The 26,028-nt window shown below is 36.5% G+C and overlaps 1 protein-coding gene across 5 annotated transcripts in view; it reads left to right on the plus strand.

Annotated features, from left to right (window-relative positions):
* Nucleotides 1-26,028, plus strand: part of LOC128227159 (ADAMTS-like protein 1) — a 118,143-nt gene that overhangs the window by 83,424 nt on the left and 8,691 nt on the right. For 4 of the 5 annotated variants that reach the window (XM_052937413.1, XM_052937414.1, XM_052937412.1 and 1 more), the window contains exons 2-4: nucleotides 24,667-24,828; nucleotides 25,100-25,333; nucleotides 25,541-25,723. In XM_052937413.1, the coding sequence (XP_052793373.1) occupies nucleotides 24,667-24,828; nucleotides 25,100-25,333; nucleotides 25,541-25,723 (579 nt within the window). Of the gene's footprint in view, nucleotides 1-17,767; nucleotides 18,185-24,666; nucleotides 24,829-25,099; nucleotides 25,334-25,540; nucleotides 25,724-26,028 lie in introns of those variants that run through there. The other variant, XM_052937416.1, reaches the window with a different exon arrangement.

Consider the following 26,028-nt stretch of genomic DNA (forward strand, 5'->3'; position numbering starts at 1 on the left):
ATATATTTATGTGAATTACTGGTACAAGGTTCATTATCCACAACATGTTTTTCCTTTTATGAAAACACACAGTAGTGGCCCTTCGTTGCTATTATAAAACTATTGAGTCGTGTCTTGTCAGCGACTACGGTACACAATAACGAAAAGATTAAACGTTCAATACGAAATGACTTGTCTCCCTTTGTTGCGCTTATGAGTTATCAAATTCGTTAAAGCTGCCCTCTCACATATTAAACGTTTTGACAACTTTTTTATTTTTGTCTTGTAACGAGCCAACTTTTGCAAAAATCCATGGAAACCAGTTATATGAGTCTGCCGACAAAATATTAGGTCGCGATTTTTCTACTGAAGTTCAAAAATTGATGTTTTATGCATTTTTCTTAAACCGTTAGTAACGGTTTAAGCCATAAAACATTAATTTTCGAACGGAAATATGAAAATCTGTGATCTGATTTTTTGTCAGCAATTTTTTATTATTGGTTTGCAGATATTTACGTAAAAATTTGCTCTTTCAAAGACAAAAAATAAAAAAGTTGTAAAAATCGTATATCTGTGATTATTAAATAAAGTAGTATTTCCAAAGAAACTGTAATAAAAGTTGTGCTGTTGTTTTTGTTGTTGTTTTTGTTATTTTATAAATTAAAATATCATATTAGAAAACATGAGATTTCTAAAAATAATACTTTCTCATTTAATGAATGTCATACTATTTAAAATGAACACACCCGTTGATAATATATTATTGCGCACAGTAGTCATAAGATGGCTCAGGGAGGGCACAATTTGATAAGCACATAGAGAGCTGACTTTTTACCTTCTGTACCCTGTGCATAGGAGTGAAGAGGCGTTTAACCATCAGTTAAATAGTCTAAATGTGAGAAATAATTAAGTTTGGTACTTAAAGACCGGAAAAGCTAAACGATGCATGTCATATTTAGACAGATCTACTTTTGTTTCAGAGTGTCTCTTAGAAAGAGTTTAAGTAAGACAAGAATAACTTCAAACTGAAAAAAAAATCCATGTTTGTTCACAACGAACAGTCACTTGATACACATACATGGAATTCTTGACCTGCTTTTAAACAGGTCTTGATTTTTCGGAACAGATGGAATCTTTACATCCGTCACGCGACCCATTCACTTTCACTGTAGCGTCACTAACTGGCACAAATTGGCTCGTCTAATGTGCGTCATGCTTATTTCATAGGAGCTAATCAGGTGAACAAATTGTTGTTAATTGTGCTTGGCGTGATACCCTTCATGTTGGTGACATATAAAGGCTGTAGGTCTTGATCTTATTTATACTCGGTGATGCCTTCTTACATCAGTGCATTTATGTTTTGTGGATTGATTTTTCCCATTACTCTTTTTTACAGTAGTCACACGTCTTTTGAAACGTATAAGTACGCCTAAACTTTTCTTTAAATCATAAAATAACTGCTGAACGCATCCTATAGCGTTTTTGTTTTCAACATTTGCAAAGATCGAGGCCACAGATACCCGGATAACTATTGTAATCAACGCCATAGATGCCCGGATAACTAGTAAAATCAAGGCCATAGATTCTCGGATAACTAGTAAAATCAATGCCATAAATGTACGGATAACCGGTAAAACCAAGGTCATAAATGCCCAGATAACTTGTTAAATTTAGCCATAGATGTCCGGATGACTAGTAATATCAAGGCCATAGATGACCGGATAACTAGTATAATCAAGGCCATAGATGCCCGGATAACTAGTTTAACCAAGGCCGTAAATGCCCGGATAACTAATAAAATCAAGGCTATAGATGTCTGGATAACTAGTAAAATCAAGGCAATAGATGTCTGGATAACTAGTAAAATCAAGGCAATAGAAGCCCGGATAACTAGTAAAATTGAGGCCATAGATACCCGGATAACTGCTATAATCAAGGCCATAGATACCCGGATAACTAGTAAAATCAAGGCAATAGAAGCCCGGATAACTAATAAAATCAAGGCTATAGATGTCTGGATAACTAGTAAAATCAAGGCAATAGAAGCCCGGATAACTAGTAAAATTGAGGCCATAGATACCCGGATAACTAATAAAATCAAGGCTATAGATGTCTGGATAACTAATAAAATCAAGGCAATAGAAGCCCGGATAACTAGTAAAATCAAGGCAATAGAAGCCCGGATAACTAATAAAATCAAGGCAATAGATGTCTGGATAACTAATAAAATCAAGGCAATAGAAGCCCGGATAACTAGTAAAATTGAGGCCATAGATACCCGGATAACTAATAAAATCAAGGCTATAGATGTCTGGATAACTAATAAAATCAAGGCAATAGAAGCCCGGATAACTAGTAAAATCAAGGCAATAGAAGCCCGGATAACTAATAAAATCAAGGCAATAGATGTCTGGATAACTAATAAAATCAAGGCAATAGAAGCCCGGATAACTAGTAAAATTGAGGCCATAGATACCCGGATAACTGCTATAATCAAGGCCATAGATACCCGGATAACCAGTATAATCAAGCACATAGATGCCCGGATAACTAATAAAATCAAGGCCATAGATGCCCGGATAACTAGTAAAATCAAGGCCATAGATGCCCGGATAACTAATTTAATCAAGGCAATAGATGCCTGGGTAACTAGTAAAGTCAAGGCCATAGATGCCCGGATAACTAGTCAAATCAAGGCCGTATATGCCAGGATATCCAGTATTAACAAGACTATCGATGCCCGGATAACTAGTCAAATCAAGGCCATAGATTCCCGGATTACTAGTATAATGAAGGCCACAGATGCCCGGATAAGTAGTAAAATCAAGGCCATAGAAGCCCGGGTAACTAGTAAAATTGATGCCATAGATACCCGGATAACTACTATAATCAAGGCCATAGCTGCCCGGATAACCAGTATAATCAAGCCCATAAATGTCCGGATAACTAGTTTAAGCAAGACAATAGATGCCCGGATAACTAGCAAAATCATGGTCATAGATGCCCGGATAACTACTATAATCAAGGTCATAGATGCCTGGATAACTACTATAATCAAGGTCATAGATGCCTGGATAATTAGAAAATTGAAGATCACATATTCCCGGTTAACTTGTATAATCAAGGCCATAGATATGCGGATAACTAGTAAAATAAAGGCCATAGATATGCGGATAACTAGTATTATCAAGGCCATAGTTGTCCGGATAATTTGTTTAATCAAGGCCATAGATTTCCGGATAACTAGTGAAATCAAGGCAATACATGCCCGGTTAACTAGTATAATCAAGGCAATAGATGGCCGTATCACTTGTATAATCAAGGCAATAGATTGCCGTATCATTTGTATTGTCATGAGCATAGATGCCCGGAGAGCTAATATAATCAAGGCCAAAGATGCTCAGATAACTAGTATAATCAAGGCCATAGATGCCCGGATAACTAATATAATCAAGGCCATAGAAGCCCGGATAACTAGTAAAATTAAGGCCATAGATGCCCGGACAACTAGTATTAGCAAGGCCATAGATGCCCGGATATCTACTATAATCAAGGCCATAGATGACCGGATAACCAGTATAATCAAGGCCATAGATGACCGGATAACCAGTATAATCAAGGCCATAGATGACCGGATAACCAGTATAATCAAGGCCATAGATGCCCGGATAACTAGTATTAGTAAGGCCATAGATGCCCGGAAAACTAATTGAATTAAGGCCATAGATGCCCGGATAACTAGTAAAATCATGGCAATAGATGCCCGGATAATTAATAAAATCAAGGTCATAGAGGCCCGGATAACTAGTAAAATTGAGGCCATAGATGCCCGGATAACTAGTATTAGCAAGGTCATAGATACCCGGATAACTTCTATAATCAAGACCATATATGCCCGGATAACCAGTATAATCAAGGCCATATATGCCCGGATAACCAGTATAATCAAGGCCATAGATGCCCGGATAACTTGTATTAGCAAGGCCATAGATGCCCGGATAACTAATAAAATCAAGGCCATAGATGCCCGGATAACTAGGAAAATCAGGGACATAGATTCCCGGATAACTAGTAAAATTAAGGCCAGTATAATCAAGGTCATAGATGCCCGGGTAACTAGTATAATCAAGGCCATAGATGCCCGGATAACTTGTTTAATCAAGGCCATAGATGTCCGGAAAACTAGTATAATCAAGGCCATAGATTGCCGGAAAACTGATCAACAAGGCTTAAGATGCTCGGATTACTAGCATAATCAATGTCATAGATGCCCGGATTACCAGTAAAATCATGGCCATATATGTCCGGGTAAGTATAAAAATCAAGGTCATAGATAACCGGGTAACTAGAAAAATCAAGGCCATAGATGTCCGGATAATTTGTAAAATCAAGGCCATAGATGCCCGGATAACTACTAAAATCAAGGCCAAAGATGCCCGGATAACTAATACAATCAAGGCCATAGATGCCTGGATAACTAATACAATCAAGGCCATAGATGCCCGGATAACTAATACAATCAAGGCCATAGATGCCCGGATAACTAATACAATCAAGGCCATAAATGCCCGGATAACTAATACAATCAAGGCCATAGATGCCCGGATAACTAATACAATCAAGGCCATAGATGCCCGGATAACTAATACAATCAAGGCCATAGATGCCTGGATAACTAATACAATCAAGGCCATAGATGCCTGGATAACTACTAAAATCAAGGCCAAAGATGCCCGGATAACTAATACAATCAAGGCCATAGATGCCCGGCTTACTTGTAAAATCAAGGCCGTAGATGTCCGGATAACTTGTAAAATCAAGGCCATAGATGCCCGGATAACTAGTAAAATCAAGGCCAAAGATGACCGGATAACTAATAAAATCAAGGCCATAGATGACCGGATAACTAGTAAAATCAAGGCCAAAGATGACCGGATAACTAATAAAATCAAGGCCATAGATGCCCGGATAACTAATACAATCAAGGCCATAGATGCCCGGATAACTAATACAATCAAGGCCATAGATGCCCGGATAACTAATACAATCAAGGCCATAGATGCCTGGATAACTAATACAATCAAGGCCATAGATGCCTGGATAACTACTAAAATCAAGGCCAAAGATGCCCGGATAACTAATACAATCAAGGCCATAGATGCCCGGCTTACTTGTAAAATCAAGGCCGTAGATGTCCGGATAACTTGTAAAATCAAGGCCATAGATGCCCGGATAACTAGTAAAATCAAGGCCAAAGATGACCGGATAACTAATAAAATCAAGGCCATAGATGCCCGGATAACTAGTAAAATCAAGGCCAAAGATGACCGGATAACTAATAAAATCAAGGCCATAGATGCCCGGCTAACTAGTTTAATCAAGGCCATAGATGCCCGGCTAACTAGTTTAATCAAGGCCATAGATTCCCGGATAACTAGTATAATATAGGCCATAGATGTTCTGGAAAATACAAAGTTTAAAATGTATTTGCATTTTAATTACAGTAATGCACTTTATAATTATGGCTTTAGCCATTCAAAATATTACATGTTACTGTGAGGCTGTTTCAAGGTTTCATTAAATAGCGAAAACGAGCGTTCAAATAAATCACCTTACGGTATTAAACGTACGATAATGTAGGCGTGTATTGGGTGCCCGGTGACCCCACATTATGGTGGTATCAAAGGATTTGAAAGAGAAGACTACGGAAAAGATATAGCACAAAACATATTAAAGACAGGCAATGTTGGCCTTAAAAGATTACAATTACGTTATTCAGCGTCTAATTTTAGTTGGAATAAAGAACAAATATATCATCTGCAATATCTAAATCTATGGTGATTGCTCGGTCATATATTTGTATGTAATAGTACTCAGGAAGCAATATCCTTTCCAGTGCTTCCGATATATTATGACCAAGCATCACAATCTAACATCGCGGCTAATGGCGAGATAGAACAAAAAGCTAGCATGTACATCGTACGCCTTAAGCAATGCCGCCATTTTCCATGAAGTAAATTAAAATGGATATCTATGAATCTAGTCTGTTGGTCTGAAAACTTATCTTGACCAAGTTTGAAGTGTTATCCACCTGTTTATTCCAATTTAATTTGCGAGTTTCATCTTTCGTTTGTTTAATGATAGTATGGCTCCAAATGTGTGTCAAGGGCTTTATGTGATGGTCCCCTAATACTTTATACAGTAAATTAGAAATTTGGAACCGTTTATCAATCCGACCTGTACTGTAAACACCTTTCATATTATCACCATGAATTCATCGTTTAGATTACATACGCCGAATGATTTAACTAATTCGTCTGAAAATAATATAAAGTCTAATGAAAGATCTTTTTCTCAAAATGACTGCCGAAATTTCAAATCTCGCTAGTTTATGATGACAAATTATGTTTCAGATTGTTGACAAGTTCAATAGGGTGATTTATTTAACGATATTATCTTAATACAATTTAGTTGTAAAACTCTTAAATCGTATTTTGCAATGGCAGGTTAACACTTCATGCTAAAATGAATAAATCTAAAATCAACTTTATCTGAGTGAATCTAAACGTATTATTTCCAAATTTCGTTAATATAAAGCTGGATATTTTTGTTCATTTGCGGTTTTGTTAATCAAGAGAGCTTCGATACTGTGATAGCTTGTTGTTCTGCTTCTGCGACTTGTCATCAACTCTTTGACCATTTTGAACCAAGTTCTTCAGGAATGATCCTTTGGTGGTCCTCAATGAGGTTTACTTGTATTTTATGTAGCACTGTGGTAAGCATGTCGATGGAAAAGAAACCATTTGAAACGAGTTCTTGTCTAAAAAGCAACTGTATGAAATGGACCGAGGCCGAACATTTACGAAATGGTCAAAGATTATACATATCTGCAAGAGGACGCAACTATTGCTTTTGCGAAACTTAAAAAATATAATTTAAATATTTTCACCGAAATGTGCCACCTGTAAAAGGTGATCAAGCCGTCGCGATTCGCCTTTCTCAATGCCTTTAACTTCTCAAATATCCATTGAATGCAGTTTTTACAAATTTCCATTTTATTCAGGAGTTAATTGCATTTATAGTGTATGCATGTGTTGGATAAACCAAAGAGACAATTGACAACATTATAACAAGACAATCTAACGGATTAATCAAATATTAGACAAAAATAATGATTCAAGAAAAGTGATCAATATCATATAAGAAAGGTCCATGTATTTAAAAAAGGCGATTGCAATTAATAGTTGAGATAAATTAATGAATGTAAGAGTTCGGCAGGGGGACACCCGGGGATTGAATGTATTCGATGTACAAATACTATGTCATTTTTTATGGAACCATTGGCAATAATGTTAAAGATGAACTCTTACACCCAAATAAGAAATACCACAATTAATACATTTTTGTTTACCGAAAAGGATGAAATAAATATCGAAATCAATGGTTCTTATGAAGGATACCGTGTTGAATTTGAAAGACAGGTGCACGTTATCACTGTTATATTTTAGCACTCACCAGTCATTTAATATTTGTGCGTTTTCAGCTATTATATACATGGTTACAATCTTGTTATCAATAAATAATACTTTGAATTCCATAAATGCATTATTCAGTAAGTAGTTAAAGGTTTATCACTCTAAAGTTATGTTTTTTAATAAATGTGCATATATTGATTTGAAATATGAGTGTCACTGTATGTCACAAGTGTGGATGTCTCATGACGACATACTCTGTTGGTATCATTTGAAATGATAGTGCTTGCTGTTAGCTATTTTTAAAGATAGTTGACTGAAAATACGTAGCAAAATAGTTTTTGCCGTTTGTATTTTTGTTTATTAAAAACTAATTTTAGTTGTAATTCGATATTAAATGGCTAATTTTGCAATACTCCTATCATTTATGTATTTTGGTACCAAATAAAAAATATATAGGGCAAGTATACGTGAAAATTGTACCCCAAATTGTGTTAAATCAACATTTTTGTTGTGTTTCGAAACATTGAAAATTTGATTGTTACATTTCACCGAGTGAACAACAAAAGTAATATTTTACAAGTAGCTTTGCCACGAGTGAAATATTTACTTTTGGTTTTCACAGAGTGATATTTTGCAGTCTTACACTAAAACGGACATTATTCCCCCGTGATATTTCAATAAACCACCGGAAAGCATAAAATAAATACAAATTTTTCCATGTACGTGAAGTTAGCGGCCTAGCGGCCTAGCGGCGTGAAGTTAGCGGCCTAGCGGCGTGAGGTTAGCGGCCTGGCAGCCTGGCGGCATAGCGGCGTGAAGTTGGCGGCCTAGCGGCCTGGCGGCCTAATTATTTTTTCTATATCCAAGCAATTGTTAATGCGTTTTTTTTTAACAATGATATAGTTTTTTTATTCATATAGTTACATAGCGACCTTAAATTGTTTTCTATTCAGAACTTTTTTTCTTTACCTTTTATTCTAAAACAATTTTATATTAACTGTTATATGCACAAATTATCACTCTGAAGCGTTTTTTAATTATTCTCCAAAAAATTCGATCGTCGAGCACTTCAGCGGCCTAGCGGCCTAGCGGCGTGAAGTTAGCGGCCTGGCGGCCTAGCGGCCATGGTTTCCTATTTCAAAGCATGTATACATGCATTTTCTTCTAAAACAATGACATATTATGTGTTTGAATGCACAAATTAACACAAATGAAGCAATTAGCGATAATCAACATATTTTTTTCAAAAAAGTCGATTAAGCAGTCAGCTAATTCAAAGCATTAAACATGCCTGTTCTTTTAAAACAATGATATATTTACTGTTTTTTGAACAAATTATCACTCTGAAGCGTTTTTCGACTGTTTTTTTTCCAAAAAAGTCGATCGAGCGCTTCAGCGGCCTAGCGGCGTGAAGTTGGCGGCCTGGCGGCCTAGCGGCCTAAAATGGTTTTCTATTTCAAAGCATGTATACATGCATTTTCTTCTAAAAACAGTTAATATGTCATTGTTTTAGGAGAAAATGCATGTATACATGCTTTGAAAAAGGATTCAAATTTAGGCCGCTAGGCCGCTAATTTCACGCCGCTAGGGCGCTAGGCCGCTGAAGTGCTTGATCGACTTTTTTGAAAAAAAAAGTTAAAAATGCTTCAGAGTGATAACTTGTGCATAAAACAGTTAATTTATAATTGTTTTAAATTAAAACGTAAAGAAAAATGTTCTGAATAGAAAACAATTTAAGGCCGCTATGAAACTGTATGAATAAAAAACTTTGATTTATCATTGTTTTAAAAAAAGGCATTAACAATTGCTTGGAAATAGAGAAAAAAATAGGCCGCCAGGCCGCTAGGCCGCCAACTTCACGCCGCTAGGCCGCCAGGGTGCTAACTTCACGCCGCTAGGCCGCTAGGCCGCTAGGCCGCTAGGCCGCTAGGCCGCTAACTTCACGTACATAATCTTTCCAACAAATCTAATTTCAACAATTTTGCTGATTTCTGTCATAAGCAACAGCGAACGATGACTTTTAAATGTCAACTTGGCATTTAGATTAGTCTAAAATAGAGTTTATTTGCAAATTGTCCATCAGTTAACAAACAATTGTTATTTCAAAGCTTAGCCAATATTGAATAAAGTTATAGAAGCAAATTAACCAAACATAAATTAAAATAGAAACGCAATCCCACCACCTTGTTGTAATCTTGAAAAGACACAGATATTTGATAAACACGCGGGAGATATTAGTCGGTAAAGATAACTTGTCCAAAACTATTTACATCGCATGCATACTTACATGAATTTTGTAACCTTTTGAAGTCCTTATTAAATGGCTTTTGTACTTTTAATTTATCAAACCAATGATTAAGCTTTGTGAATTAAGGCAGAGTAAAACTGGTTTTAACCTGCAGTAGATTCACTATTTGAGGTGTGTAAGGTACGAAATGCCGTTAGGGCCATCGCCTATGAATGTGTTGATCTGAAACGCGATACTCGATAGTACGATGATGAAAACCCGAAAAAACGAAACTACGATGGTGAAAACGCGACAATACGATGATCAAAACGCGACAGTACGATAACGAAAACGCGATTACACGATGATGATAAACTATCGTGTTTTCTGATACCGAGAAAACACGATAGTTTATCATCATCGTATTATCGACTGGTTGGTTTTATTGCATAAAGACAATTCATAATTTTATCTTTATTTTGTCAATCGTTGTTTAAACTTTTAATGAACAGTATTTCTGATCAATTCAAAATGCGTGATAAAAGCTTCAGTTGAAGACATGATTCAATGACTTAATACAAGCACCCCTGAAATCGACATTTTTATGCGCACCGGAAGGCGATAGTACGATGATGAAAACGCGACAGTACGACGATGAAAACACGACAGTACAATGATGAAAACGCAATAGTACGATGGTGAAAACGCGATAGTACGATGATGAAAACACGACAGTACGGTGGTGAAAACACGATAGTACGATTATGAAAACGCGAAAGTACGATCATGAAAACGCGATAGTACGATGATGAAAACACGACAGTACAATGGTGAAAACGCGATAGTACCATGGTGAAAACGCGATAGTACGATGATGAAGACACGACAGTACGATGATGAAAACGCGATAGTACGATCATGAAAACGCGATAGTACAATGATGAAAACACGACAGCACGTCGACAGTATGATGATGAAAACGCGATAGAACGATTATGAAAACACGACAGTACGATGGTGAAAACGCGAAAATACGTTGATGAAAACACGACAGTACGATGATGAAAACGCGATAGTACAATGATAAAAACACGACATTATGATGATGAAAATGCGAAAGTACGACGATGAAAACACGACAATACGATGATGAAAACGCGATAGTACGATGGTGAAAATGCGACAGTACGATGACGGAAACACGACTGTACGATGATGAAAAACACGATAGTACGTGGATGAAAACGCGATAGTACGATGGTGAAAACACGACAGTGCGATGATGAAAACGCGATAGTACTATGGTGAAAATGCAACAGTACGATGATGAAAACGCGATAGTACGATGGTGAAAAGCGATAGTACGATGATGAAAACGCGATAGTACGATGATGAAAACGCGATAGTACGATGGTGAAAATGCGACAGTACGATGGTGAAAGCACGACAGTACGATGATGAAAACACGATATTACGATGATGAAAACGCGACAGTACGATAGAACGATGATGAAAACGCGTAATCACGATATTACGATGTTGAAAATGCGAAAGTATGATGGTGAAAACACGATGGTTTATCGCATTGTCATCATCGTACTGTCGTATTATCGCGTTTTTGTTATCGTACTGTCGCCTTTATTCATCATACTGTCGCGTTTTCACCATCGTAGTTTCGTGATTTCGCGTTTTCATCATCGTACTATCGAGTATCGCGTTTCAGATCAACACATTCATAGGCGATGGCCCTAACGGCATTCCGTAGTGAAGTTGGCGCGTAGCTCGTAGATCGTACATCAACATTAAAATAATTGAATTGGTCGATCTGGATCGTAGATCGTACATCGACAATGCCACTATTGTTATTATTGCCATCTGCTGAGGTAATATCAGCTTGATAGCTCTACGTCTGTGGGTGGACGATAAATAACAGCTTGTTTCAGAAATGCATTGTAAAATCGCGATTTTTTTGCGGTTATGTCGAATAGGAAAAAGTGGGGGAAAAGTGTTATACATTTCATTTTCAAATCTTCATTTACGGTGTTATTTATGTTCATTTAACGACTGCACAATGGGAAAGCGTACCAGGCAGTGTGTGATGGTGCATGATTGTGAAATAAATCAGAAGTGTTATAAATCGATGTTCAAAAAATAACAAGCTATTCGTGTTTCAATTATTGTAAACGTAAAACTATAATTTAATATATGTCGGTATACATGTTCTCAAGCAAACATCAACGTATTAGTCATTTGGGTTTACATATAAATGAATGAATTTAGTCTAAGATTATTGCACAGAAGTACACGTGAAAAAATCACAATCAAAGAGGCGATTGGTATTCATTATAAAAAGTCGTTTATGTCGCTAAAATGCAATACCAACTGTTTTAAGGCACACAAAACAAAGCAAAATGACACAAGTTCTACACAAGACAAGCCCCTGGCATAACCCACGTAAAACATAGAGATACAAGTTGGAGTTACCGCCTTAAGCGAGGTTTGAGAGGTAGACATTACTCTTAGTTCTAGATAATATATTTATGATGGCTTTTCGATTATAAATGCTTGGAAAATGAGGGTGATAGAAGATGAGTGGCACAGTTGTGTGCCATTCTCCCAATAGAATGTAGGTTCGAGCATAAACAGGGGCATGCTTTCTTGTTACCTCGGGATACTAGGTCCGTTACTACATGGTCGGTTTAAACCACAGTCGTTATGATGTGTATAGTTGGAACTCATCTTCTTGTGGCCTGTATAAGATTCATATTTTAAAATGGATTTCAACCTATGTTCGAAGGACGATACATGTTTGCATCAACATACACTGAACCGAACTCCTAACACATCACTTTATATTTTGAATATATTGCCAAAAGCTTATTAAGTATTGTGGCTTGGTAGTTTCTTAACATAATAACTCAGAGAGTGTACACCATTTGGCATTAGAACTGCACTCGTGCCTCAAATGGAACCGTGGCCTGTATTGCATTAGAGAAACCATTTATAAATGCTGCACCTTCAAGTATGTGCGTACTTACTAGAGAGTAATGGTACAATAAACCGAGATGACAAGTCCGAATGACATTTGGAGAATAACTGTAGCATATTCTGGTAGACAAGGGTTTTAGTAGGGTATATCGGTTTCCAAGAGTGTGTTCACATTTAGAATCTAAGAAAATGATCTGTTTTAAGGCCTGTATTAAAATTCCCATCTTAGCAGAAAATAAATAATGACGGTTAGAAATCAGTTCTAGAAGCTCGTTTTTATTCCTCATTGAGGAACCAGTTGAGTAGGCTGCACCTGGAATTTTACATTGACATAATTATTTATAAGCAATCTTGGTGGGGTTACCTGCTCTGTCGATACAAAGGGTTTCATTATCGTTTAGATCCTCGCCTATAGTGTCTCTAAAAAGGAATTATTTTTTAGTTGTTGTTAAACTGGTGTTTTCCCTGTAGTTTCACACAGGGATCCACGTATGTGTGAGTACTAACTTCTACCAACATGCTGCCCTTGCATGGTTGAATAAATACCTAATAAGCCATGCCAACTGTAGCAAAAGTGCTGTGTGCTTTAAAATCGTGAGTCGGATGTTTTGAGCCTACTCAATTGTAAATTCCACGTATTCTTGACATATCTTCATACTACTTTTGCGTGTCACGGTGGTATTAAAAGCTGAATAATTGCGAGCAATTTTTCACCTCATAGTGTTCAGTTTCAGGTTGGTCGAATATGACCTTTCAATCATTGAGACCAATTATCGACACATGATATACAATGGTTCTGATCTTTTTCGTTTCAAATATTAAGTAAAATGGTTATATATGTCACACTTGGGCATGGGACGAGGTTGAGAAAATATTATGTAGTATGTATGCAAAAGATCATAAAAAGCCCACATTGTTTTTCATTGCACAAGAACCAAATGATTTTATAACGCTTAAATACTATGTGTTAAAATGCGTTTTCGTCAGAATTATCAAATTGAAGGCTGACGTCAGATTCAAGCGTAGCGCATTTATATATAGGCGGGGAATTGTTGAGAAGCTTCATATGTAACGATATGAAACATTTTGCTCAGCTTGATGACAGTTTCTTGTCAATATTTTTATATATACATTTGGTGTGTTGCACAGTATACAGTTAATGTATTATGTGAGGGGTTTTCGAATTCGGAGATTCTGTGGCAATTGTTCACTCGTTAAAGCGCCAAATGGGCTAAAGATCGCTTTTCTGTAGTACAGATTTCTTTGTAATTTAGTAGGGTTACTGTCAGTGGGTACTTTTAAATTACACTCATTAGATGATGTCACAGCTCTGGCAGATTCGGTATCCCTTTGTTCATTAATTCATGATCTGCCTTCTATTTTAAATTTACGTTGTCTTGTCTGAAAATCTGGAAGTTCTAAACATAAAGCGGTTCAACCTCTAACATATCACACTGTATTTTAGGTCGACCGTATGACATCTAGAACAGTTAAGATTCTTATCGAACCGAATAATTAAGTTATATCCTATACTTTGCATTATATTCCACATATCACATGCCGTAATCAAAATCATATTCTGAGCACTCCACTATAAATTGCTAGAATGCCAATAAATGTCAAATTCAATAAAGATCTTAAACTACTGTATGAAAGTATATTCTGGTAAACTTATGTGCCCCTTATTTAACTTGCGGCCCTAAAATCTCATTTCAAATATACACGTAATCCCAGTTGCTCTAAAATACTTAAGTTCTTACACAACTGAGACCACGACTATCTTAATCCTGTGTATATTGGTAATAGAATGAAAATAAATTCTGGATCTTTTATGTTTTGCTTTGTTCTTGTTTCTGAATATTTCAAACAAATTGTGTGCGTAAAATTCCTTTTTAATGTCATTATGCAAGAAAAAATGAATACACTAAATAGCAATTGAGTTATTACTCGAGTATATTTCTTGCTCTAAAACAACTTGTATCAACCTTTTTTAACCAAAAATCAACACATTCTCATATGATTTTATCTGATTCTAACAGAGAAATGTGTACCATACGCAAAAGGTTTTCAGTAACAACGTTCTACATCAATTCGTTGAGTTAAAATATTGGCGTTAGTTGATATCAAAAGTATGATACATTCAATTAGAAAACACATACTTAACAACATAGCAAAAGCTTATTATATATTGTTTGCAGTTAACGATATTTGAAACTTTCAAGAACAGGCAATACTTCTAACAATAACAAAAATTATTTTAAATTCTTTATAATTCATGACATACATATCGTGTTTCAACAATTGGTAGAAATCACTAATTGAACTTCTGTTTGTTATATATTTGCGGCTTAATTGATTTCAATTTTTAGCATTGTGTCTGTTAGTTTAGGAATGTGCGTTTGACAGACGCCGATTGGAAGAACCTCGGATTACATTTCAGTGTACGTAGACCCCTTGTAAGCCTAATGTGTTGTTATTAACAAAATAATAATTGCGGTGATTATTATCGTAATCAAAAGTAAATATCTTACCAAAGTGTTGAGATAAAAGTAAATCGTCATATTTACTCAAAGAAACTTAAATCGAACGAAAACTTTTAGTGAACCAGAAAAAATAAAACCTATCCTGTGCAATCAACGCGAAATTGCAAGATAATTTTATCATAACATAAATATAATACACTTGCTGTAAAAATATTTTTGAATTACTGAGGATTAACTTACTTTTTTAAAGCACTTTTGAAGAAAATGTTACGGCTTGTCCTTTTCGCTAAATGCCACTAAAGTATTTATGTGTACACAAACATGACACTTATAAAGTGAACTAAATCGGATGAAACAATAAAATGGTCGCTTATTTCCTGTTTACCCATTGGTTGTTTCGACACTCAATAATAAGCATTTCCGGTCAAAACAAGCGGCCATCCATGTCATTTAACCAACGACTTCCCATATCAATAAACCAACGACCATCCACGCCATTTAACCAATAGCTATCAATGTCATTTCACCAACATCAAACCAACGACCATCCATGTCATTTAACCAACAACTATCCGTGCAATTTAACCAACGACCATCTATGTCATTGATCCAACGACCATCCATGGCAGTTAACCAACGACCATCAATGCAATTTAACCAACGACCATCCATGTCATTCAACCAACGACCATTCATGGCATTCAACCAACGACCATCAATGCCATTTAACGAACGACCAATTATTCAATCAAATATTATCAATGGCATTAAACCAACGACCATCCATAACATTAAACCAATGACTGTTTATTTAACCAATGACTATCAATGGCATTAAACAACGACCATCAATAACATTTAACCAATGACAATACATGCTTTTTAATTAACGATCATTAATGCCATTTAACCAACGAACGCCCATGCCGTTTAACCAACGACCATCAATATCATAAATCAACGACCATCCCTTTAACCAATGACCATCAATGTCATTTAACTAGCAACCATCAATGTCATTTAACTAGCAACCATCCATGCCATTTAATTAGCAACCATCCATGTCATTTAACCAACAACTATCCATGCCATTTTACCAAAAACTATCCATGCCATTTTACAAACGACCATCAATGTCATTTAACCAACGACCATCAATGTCATTCAACCAACGATACCGTCTAACCAACGACCAACCATGTCATGAAAAAACAACCATCAATGACATTTAACTAACGATCCCGTCTTACTAACAGTCATCCATGCTATTAAACCAACGACTGTTCATTTAACCAACGACCATCACTGGCATTTAACCAACGACCATTCAAAACATTTAGCCAATGACAAAACATGTTTTTAACTAACGATCACCCATGCCATTTAACCAACGAACACCCATGCCATTTAACTAAGGATCACTCATGCCATTTAACTAAGGATCACCCATGCCATTTAACTAAGGATCACCCATGCCATTAAACCAACGATCACCCATGCCATTTAACTAACGATCACCCATGCCATTTAACCAACGATCACCCATGCCATTTAACTAACGATCACCCATGCCATTTAACTAACGATCACCCATGCCATTTAACCAACGAACACCCATGCCATTTAACTAACGATCACCCATGCCATTTAACTAACGATCACCCATGCCATTTAACCAACGAACACCCATGCCATTTAACTAAGGATCACCCGTGCCATTTAACCAACGATCACCCATGCCATTTAACTAAGGATCACCCATGCCATTTAACCAACGAACGCCCATGCCATTTAACTAACGATCACCCATGCCATTTAACCAACGATCACTTATGCCATTTAACTAAGGATCACCCATGCCATTTAACCAACGATCACCCATGCCATTTAACTAAGGATCACCCATGCCATTTAACCAACGATCACCCATGCCATTTAACCAACGAACACCCATGCCATTTAACTAAGGATCACCCATGCCATTTAACCAACGATCACCCATGCCATTTAACTAACGATCACCCATGCCATTTAACCAACGAACACCCATGCCATTTTACCAACGAACACTCATGTCATTTAACTAACGAACACCCATGTCATTTAACCAATGATAAAAGATGTTAATTATCTAACGACCAATCATTCCATTAACTAGCGATCATCCACGTCGTTTAACACCGAAACAATTATATTTAAATCCATAGAATCCTAAAAGTCTCAGACTAAAACCATCGTTATATAGGTCTTGTATCGTTTTTAAAAAATAATGGTTCAATATTTGAATACAATATGGTACATATATAGGGAGTAGGTATATTTCAGTATTGTTTAACCTACTCATTTAAAATAAAACAAATCAAACATGGTCAAAACACATGCCGTCCATCTCATATGTAGTTATAACCATTCTTTACTTTTCTTCATAGATGTCTAAAACAAATTCGAAACAATAATTTATATGAAGTGAAATTGACAATATTTGTAATTGTTAAACTTTTCAAACGGGTTTTCGGGATTGGTTGACATTATGTACACATACTGGCTGGGCTGTGAAGTGACTCTGATAAAGCTCTGTCGATATCTTGACTTTCATTGAGACATTGTGGCTATACTGAGCCTCGCACCTCTACTGCCAATTTCGCGTTTTATTGTTTTTAAACTGATGGGGTGGTAAAGAGTAGCTTGTGCATTTAAATAGGTGACGCGTCTTAATTGTTATTTTTTAAGAGATTTCAATGCTATTATGCGGTTTCGTACGTGACATAGCAATAACTTTCATGGATTAAGCTGTATGTGAAACAGCGTGAGTGATGCTTTAAATTGAGTGAATATGGTATAATGAATTTATAAGGTACAGTGTACGTGTAAGATGATTTTAAATGGTGCGCTTATAAGCAATGGTACCATATCATGTGTTCATCTCTCTGAAGCGGATGCTAAAGCTGGACTGAAATTAAAATGATATAATATAAGTATGGAATAAACTGGACTTCATCATGAAACGTTGGATTTTGATATCGGTGATACTGGTGAGTTAGTTTTTCCAAGAGTTACTGTTAAATATTGCATTTCGGACGTTATTAAATTTTAAGTTTGTATGGAAATATGTGTGTTAAAACACACCTTCTCAGAAGAATTTCCTTTGCGTATATCATAATAATTTAACACCAATACATTATGACTCTCGTGGGAATAACAATAAGCCCTCATCTTTATGTACAAACGAGCTTTGACGTTTTTACTTACACATATATATTAATGGATAGTGTCTTAGATATAATGTCTGGTGGACGGCGGGACCTCCAAGCTGGTTGATATTAGTTGTGAATGGGCTGGTTGGTGCACACCAGTCTTTGATGAATGAACCACACACTAATGGTGAATAATTGATTTCAATAACATTTTAACAAGTGCCTAATAAGGCTTATCGAATTACACTGAGTGTATTACAAATCACATAATTCATGCTTTACAATAACGTGGTGGATTATCCCTCACAGGAAGTTAATGCGATAGGTACGCCCGAGTCACTGAAGTTCACTATGAAACGGAATATGTAACACGAGGCTTCAGGGTACAAGGCACGGCAATTAGCAACTACATGCTAATGTTTCATGGTAGGACAAGAATGACGATGCAGAGTGCTGGGTTTCAACTAGGGAACATTTAAGACGCTCTTGAAGTAGAGCACATTGTTCATATTGTGCAAGCAATCATGACTTGACCTGATCATTCTGCGATTTCTTTCCATACGCTCAATTCCGTGGTAATTCATTTTAAATTCCGTACGGTACTGCAATTCCCATTCTATTTCATTTTGTCGTTTTCCTTTACATAACATGGTTTGAACATTGGATTTGCTTTCGTTTCCTGAAAAAACGGGACTTAAAATTTAAGAAATAAAAGATGAAATGGAAAGTTAATACACTTTTGAAATATGAGGAATTACAGTTGAAGTAATTTCTTTAGCGTCCTTTATATATTAAAGGAAATAATAAATGTATTGCTTGATTTGATAATTAATGACCTGACATAATATTAACGGGAACAATTCGCTCGCTACTGGTACGACACATTTCAATTTTAGCTAAGTAGTTTTATCATGAGTAACGTTAATTACATCATTATAAATGATACATCAAATAAAATGTGAAACGGTTATGAAAATTGAAATTAGATGTTGTATTATATCAATTTAAGCTAAACGTGTTTGTACACATAAATAGTTTTGATGGTGACATTTTATTAATTTAATTTTATCAGCAAACAGACGAGGCCTGTTCGGCCTAACGGTCGGTCGGCTGCTCCGACTTTGAGTCACTTGATTATTATCGTCTGCTCTTATCACGCGCCGACGTTCGTTTCCCTACTAAATTTCATGTATCAAATCCTTATGCATCCATTATCAAATATGAAAATAATAGCTCACCATAACTGTTCACAAATGAAGTATGACTATCAAAATGTTTAACAACTAAATACCAACTTTTTAATATGATCAAAATGTTCTCATTTACAATTTATTTCTGAGATACTAATCAAGCCGTACATATACCATTGCATCAATGAAAGGAATCTAAAACATCAGAATGAACGCCTAATTTAAGAAAAATAAAGATGACTTTTGCTCCTTGGGAAAAAATAAATCATACAAAAATCAACGATTTTGTTTAGTCATGTATGGGGAAAATTGCTGGTTCGGATGGTATGAAACTCAGATATACATTTAATTGTAATTTTATTTCTTTATTTTATTTCGGTTTTCCATTTTCAAACACCTGTTTGCTGAACGTTGTTAAAGTTATGTGGCGTTTACGGCGTTTTCTACAATATTATAAACAACTTATGATAAAATTATACTTTTTTTATAGTTGGTATCATTTATCGACCCCTTGACCATTTTTAATGCGGCCTTGGAAGATCGCCCGATTTTTCCCTTTCAAGAGGATCTGCGTGTTCTTTAAAATCAGTAAGCAAACATTCGTAAGTAGGCATTTGAGACGATTAATGAAAGGAAATGCAGTTCCCATTCAGCCTTGATTTTTGTAGCTTTATCGGCAATTGTGATAACAACAAATTGAACCCACTCGTTTGACCGTGTTTGGACGGGAGCAAACACTGTGGGAACGTTTATAATGAGGTCGAGGAGAAGGGCAGACACGAAACTGCAGTAATGGTACACTTCCTGTCCGGGAAATACATCGTAAAGACATGTGTAAGAACACACCGACTTGCGCGTGTTAACCGGTCAGTGCTCGGGTCAGCTGTTGTCCAGTGCACGGTAGGATGGTCCGAATTGTACCATGCGACGCTCCATAGTCCTGTAACAATTGTGACAACTAAAACAATTTTATCAACTAGGGGTTGTCATTAAAAAGTATTCTTCGTGTGTCCGGGTTTATACTCTTCGAATTTCCGGGTTTATATTCTTAGAATTTCCGGGTTATTATCAAATCCTTTTCTCATTCATATATTTCCCATTAAAGCCCTGAAAGTTGAGAGATATTCATTTAAAAATCAAGTGTGATGCAAGTAGTTTGCTATAATTAGAGCTCGCGCTTTGGTGAGGGGTTGAACCGTTTGAAAGGTTCGTAAATATTTCATAATACAAATTGGCCTGTCATGTTTCAAATAATTACAATCAAGTAATTGAATGTCTGACATTTGTTAATAAGATGTAATAGGGGTTAATTGAAATTTATGCTTCCCTTCAATTTAAGATTATATTCGAAAAGATAAAACACTTTTACATAATAAATCTGAGGCGTTGTGTTGTACAAATGACAAATACTTGATTCATGATGGTTTCTTTGTTAGTATGCGACATAGTTAAATTGCGTCTCAAATGAACAAAAACTAATGCATAGATTAAATATTAAATAGTTCACTGTTGGCCACTTAGCTATGCCTTTTTTCTTTAAAAAAACAGGGAAGGTGTGCAATTTATTCGTCTTTTCATTAAAAAAATACGTTAGACCTCCATCATCTTTTAATTATTAATAGTTTGAATGTATATGAATGGCAGAAGGTGTAAATGGGTCAAAGGCACTCAAACAAATGGTAACATTCAGTAAAATGAGGCGGAATTTGTATTTTATTTGTAAAAATGGAAATCCCTGAGTTTGTAAATGTCCACTGTAGATCTCTGTAGCATTCTCTACATTTCTGTAAGTCATGTTCGGTTTCAACTAATAAACTGAATAAAATATATGCTGCATTTTATTCGAAATATCTTGTTCTTGTAATAACTTACGTTTTTAAGTAGTGTTAGATATATGTGAAAAGTAATAGTTTACTAAACCTGTGCCCGGCTTATGCCGAATTAATTGTTTGGGAAATCTAAATATATATTAAAGTTCATGTCGGCAAACGGGGTCATTCATTCGCGTGTTTTTATGTATATTATTTAATTATTAAACAAATATAGAAACAAAAAGGTGAACACTAATGCGGTTCCAAGGCTGTGATCTCCTTGTTATCCTGGCTATAAATGTCTCATAGACATAGTGACTTAAGTATGTAGGAGTGCGTAAGAGTACTTGACAGGGCAATCCGTCCACTTGTGCTGACATCTCATAACAGCTGTAAATCTAAAAGCAACTTCATTGAAATGTTTTGTATCAGCCCTACATGGGTGGATCCAGCATTTGACGTCTGGGGTTGGGCTGCCGCAGCCTCCTCCGTTCGGAACTGAAGCACAGTTATATGATTTCAATGTATTATGTATAACTTCCTCCACACTTTCAACGTAACGACTATAAGGGCGCATTGTACCTGACCATCTACTTCACAGATCACATTCTTTACACCTGTAAAGAGTAGGATCCTATTTTTCACAGGTGTGTAGAATGGAATATTGTTTTTCGGACTACACAGTCACATATGTCACATTTCTTGTGAAATTTATAATCGATGCAGATTTTTGGTGTGACATGCAATTGCATTCAACACATTTGCATATCATTGTGCATTTTTACCAAAAATGAGCATTTTTACATCTGAATCGCATTTTTCACATATTGCGGGGTTATGAATTGCAAATTGTTTTTGACGTAGTCGTGTGCTATTACATGTGTACGTTCCTTTCCATATAAACTGAACTAAGCGAAAACAGCTTGTATAACAAATGGAAAATAAAAGTATTCTCATCCATAACAAGAAATAAGGATGCCGCAAATTAACACAATATTACAGCACAATTACTAACAAGATCACGCGTTAAGATATTTTAAATATGCCCTGTACTGTATACATAAGCTATGCCCTGTACTGTATACATAAGCTATGTAGGTCTGGCCATATTTAACTGAGATAAGTTTCTTCACATCAGTTAATAATAAGCTCTGTGAAGATGGCGATCTCTTTTTTTCACACAACATCCACATATGTCACAGTTTCTGTCATTTTATCCTTGTCAACCTCCTTTTTGGACATACAGATAAGTCACGTTTGAAAATGTGACATACATGATCCTATTCTTCACACAGGTCTGTGAACAATACGAGCATACAGCGCACCATGCATTAACGTGGTGTTTGTGAATAAATATTTGCGAATCGTGCATTTTGTCTATCTATTGCGTATTTGCAAACCGTACATTTGGAACTTTGGGACAGTTTAGGAATGAGTACCGCCTCAGACCGTTGGCTACTTTCAATAATTCTGAATGGTTTGTGATTTCAAAAAATGGACTGAATATGCTGGATCTACTTGATCTACTTGTTTTGTTTATATTTTCACCGCACATTGTACTCCTACACCGGATGTGGTCGCTTTAACGAATATACAGCGGTTACGTTCAACAAATTTTATTTTAAACGTAACTTTTCCTGACGTTGTTTAATGTTTAGTACACGAGCGGAACTTCTCCCCATATACAGTGTTGGAGTCATGAAGCACTAGAAAGCAGTGTTATTTCGCGAAATATATAAGAAATGTATTTAGTGGTATTTGACACACACAACAGTGTGCCTGAACATAGTATGAATACATACGACTTCTTTCTTCTTCTCCTATATATTCTGTTGTAAACACATCTACAACAACAGCACTATCTATAACAGCAGCATTGCCATTGTTAATAATACTTTAATCTTCATATTAATCATTTGCGTTGTTTTAAGCTACTTGAAAAAGATAGAGGTTAAATGAATTATAGAAACTGTCAGATGTGCAAGGAAGTTTTTTTTTCTGACACTTGATTATGCACGAGTCAATTGTAACCACGCCCGACCCCAGGTTCGGGGAATAGCGGGGACTTTGACTTTCAGTCCAGCTGATCCCAGTTATAATTCCCGCCCTGCGGGTACAAACTGCAGGTAAAACCCTCGCCAGATGCCCCCGCAGCCCGGTGACATCCTAGGTAAGGCACATTCCCCGCTATTTTCGGCGCGAAAACAAAACCACCGCATTCACTGGCACTGCGGTACCACCTGGAAGGTAAAAACACGACCCCTTTCCCCCGCTACCCCCGGTATACCTCCGGACCTGGTGGGGGGGTACAATTGAGTAGTGCATGATAAGCTCATGAATGCTGAGTACTTGATTGTGTGTAGTTTCGAATATACTTGAGTAGCAAGGTATGAATGGAAATAGTAATCTGATAAGGACGTCGGACATGATCGAATAAATGCTGGAGTGCACATATAAATCTGGCGCCAATTGACTTTTGCCAGGATTATCTCGATTAAATTTCGTCAAACAAAATTTCAAGTGTATAGATTTGATAACTTTAATGCTGGCACGTATTATGTATTTTATTTTCCGTGACACTAGGGCAAGATAAAGTTACTGCAAATATTGAGTGGAATGTAGCGAGGTCATAAAGATCTAACACTTGGTCGAATATCATCCACTAGCTTTAATAATGAAATGAAAAAGCAAACCTGTTAAAATTTGCGATTACGAAATTAAAGAGACATCACAATTATGAGTAATCCCGAAATTGTTCTCTTACACAGAGTGACACTGTGATTTTAATAGCAAAGGAAACATAAAATCGGAGAGTAATTTTTCATTTTATTGTACGATCTTGAGATTTTTACCAACAATATAACAATAGCGCATTTTCAAATGTGATTTTCATTGTCAATATAAAACTAATCAAAGTAATAAATCTAAGGACAGTGAAGTTTCCCGTTATTTCATCTCTCACCCTCTCTCTGAAATACCAACCATTAAAACGATGTTGACCTTTACAATACACGCAAAAAAGCATTCTACTGCAAAGACATGCATTATATAAATACATAGATGTGAGATAAGTATGAAGTAGAGCTGGTGTTTATAGACCATAAACATTTGTTTGTCATATCAATTTTGAAGCGAAGGTTTCCTCGAACCTTAACATCATTGACATGATGATGGAAAATGACATTGAGATTTCTTTAGGTATAACACCAATATCCTTACAGAGAATCGCATAGAAATAGAAATATATAGATTTTGTATAGAAAATTTAAAGTCCACTTTTAATACACCGTTGAACACTATTTTCGATCTATCATTGCAGGTACTCGCTGTAAACACATCCGCGGAGTGGTCGGGTTGGGGCTCGTACGGGGACTGTTCGAGGCCATGCGGGGGCGGCCTCTCCAACCGGACGCGCACCTGCCTCGGAGCTTCACATACGTGCAACGGGACCAACATCCGCTATAAAGTCTGCAACTCACAGGTTAGTGTTTTATCAATGTGGAGGAGTAAGTAGGTAAAATAAAAATACTTTGTCTTTCGAACATACAGAATAGGCAAGACACTGAGGTCTGAATCAATAAACGTGCGTCGGCCAGGAATGGAATCCGGATCGACATCTTGTTATATAACTATGCTAACCCTTACACCACCGACGCTGTTGTTACTATACATGTATATAAAACATTCACAACGACCAACTGACTCGAAACAATGCATGCCAATTAATCATTTTACAACCTCCTTCTCTCTAGCCCTGTGACGTGAATGGCACGAAGATCCGGGCGGTGCAATGCCGTTCCTACAACAACGTTTCTCTGAAGGACAACCTCTACCACTGGGAGCCACACTATGACCCCCGGGCGCCCTGCAGCCTTCTCTGCCGTACCGTCGAGACTGGATTTGTCCTTAAGATGCAGACGCACGTGCTCAATGGGACTTCCTGTGGGGAACATCTGGCGGGCGTCTGCATTGCCGGAAAGTGTAAAGTGAGATAGTTTTACCTATTATTATTATTATATATGTTTCTTTATCTTATATTAAAACTGCACTCTCACAGATTGACCGATAAGACATTTTTTGTCTCAGAATCTGCCGGTTTTGACAATTCACTGCTCTCAATTCAGTCATACAGGATATTAGTTTCATGTGTGTTGTCATGAAATGGTCTCATGCAAATTCAAACAAAATTACAGAGAGTTGGTTGTGACAACATTGTCGGATCTACGAGGAAATTAGACAGTTGCGGTGTATGTGGAGGGGACGGCTCCTCGTGCAAACTGCCGCGTGATGACATTCAGCGGCACGATCACCGTAAACAAGGCGACAAGGGGTCGCACTGGGTGATCCGTTGGGACACGTGCTCTAAAACATGCGGGGTGAGTTTGTATGTATGTGTCCGTGTATGCAGAGGAATATCAATCAAATCGCATAATGTAGTGAACCTAAACGTGTCATGACATCTATGGAATTTTAATGTATAGCCTAGATTAGCAAACATAATCATAATGGTCAATAAATATGTTCTTATCTAATCCATTCTATTTCTAAAATGACCGTGTTATGTTTGTCCAGCACTTAAAAGGGCAATGCCTCCCCTCACCTTACATGAACCCACCGTTCATTTTGGCGTTCAACAATATACTGTGAAGACAACTCGGATTAAATTCTCATTTAATATGAT

Source organism: Mya arenaria, chromosome 3 (genome assembly GCF_026914265.1).
Source record: "Mya arenaria isolate MELC-2E11 chromosome 3, ASM2691426v1".
Classification (NCBI taxonomy): Eukaryota; Metazoa; Mollusca; class Bivalvia; order Myida; family Myidae; genus Mya; species Mya arenaria.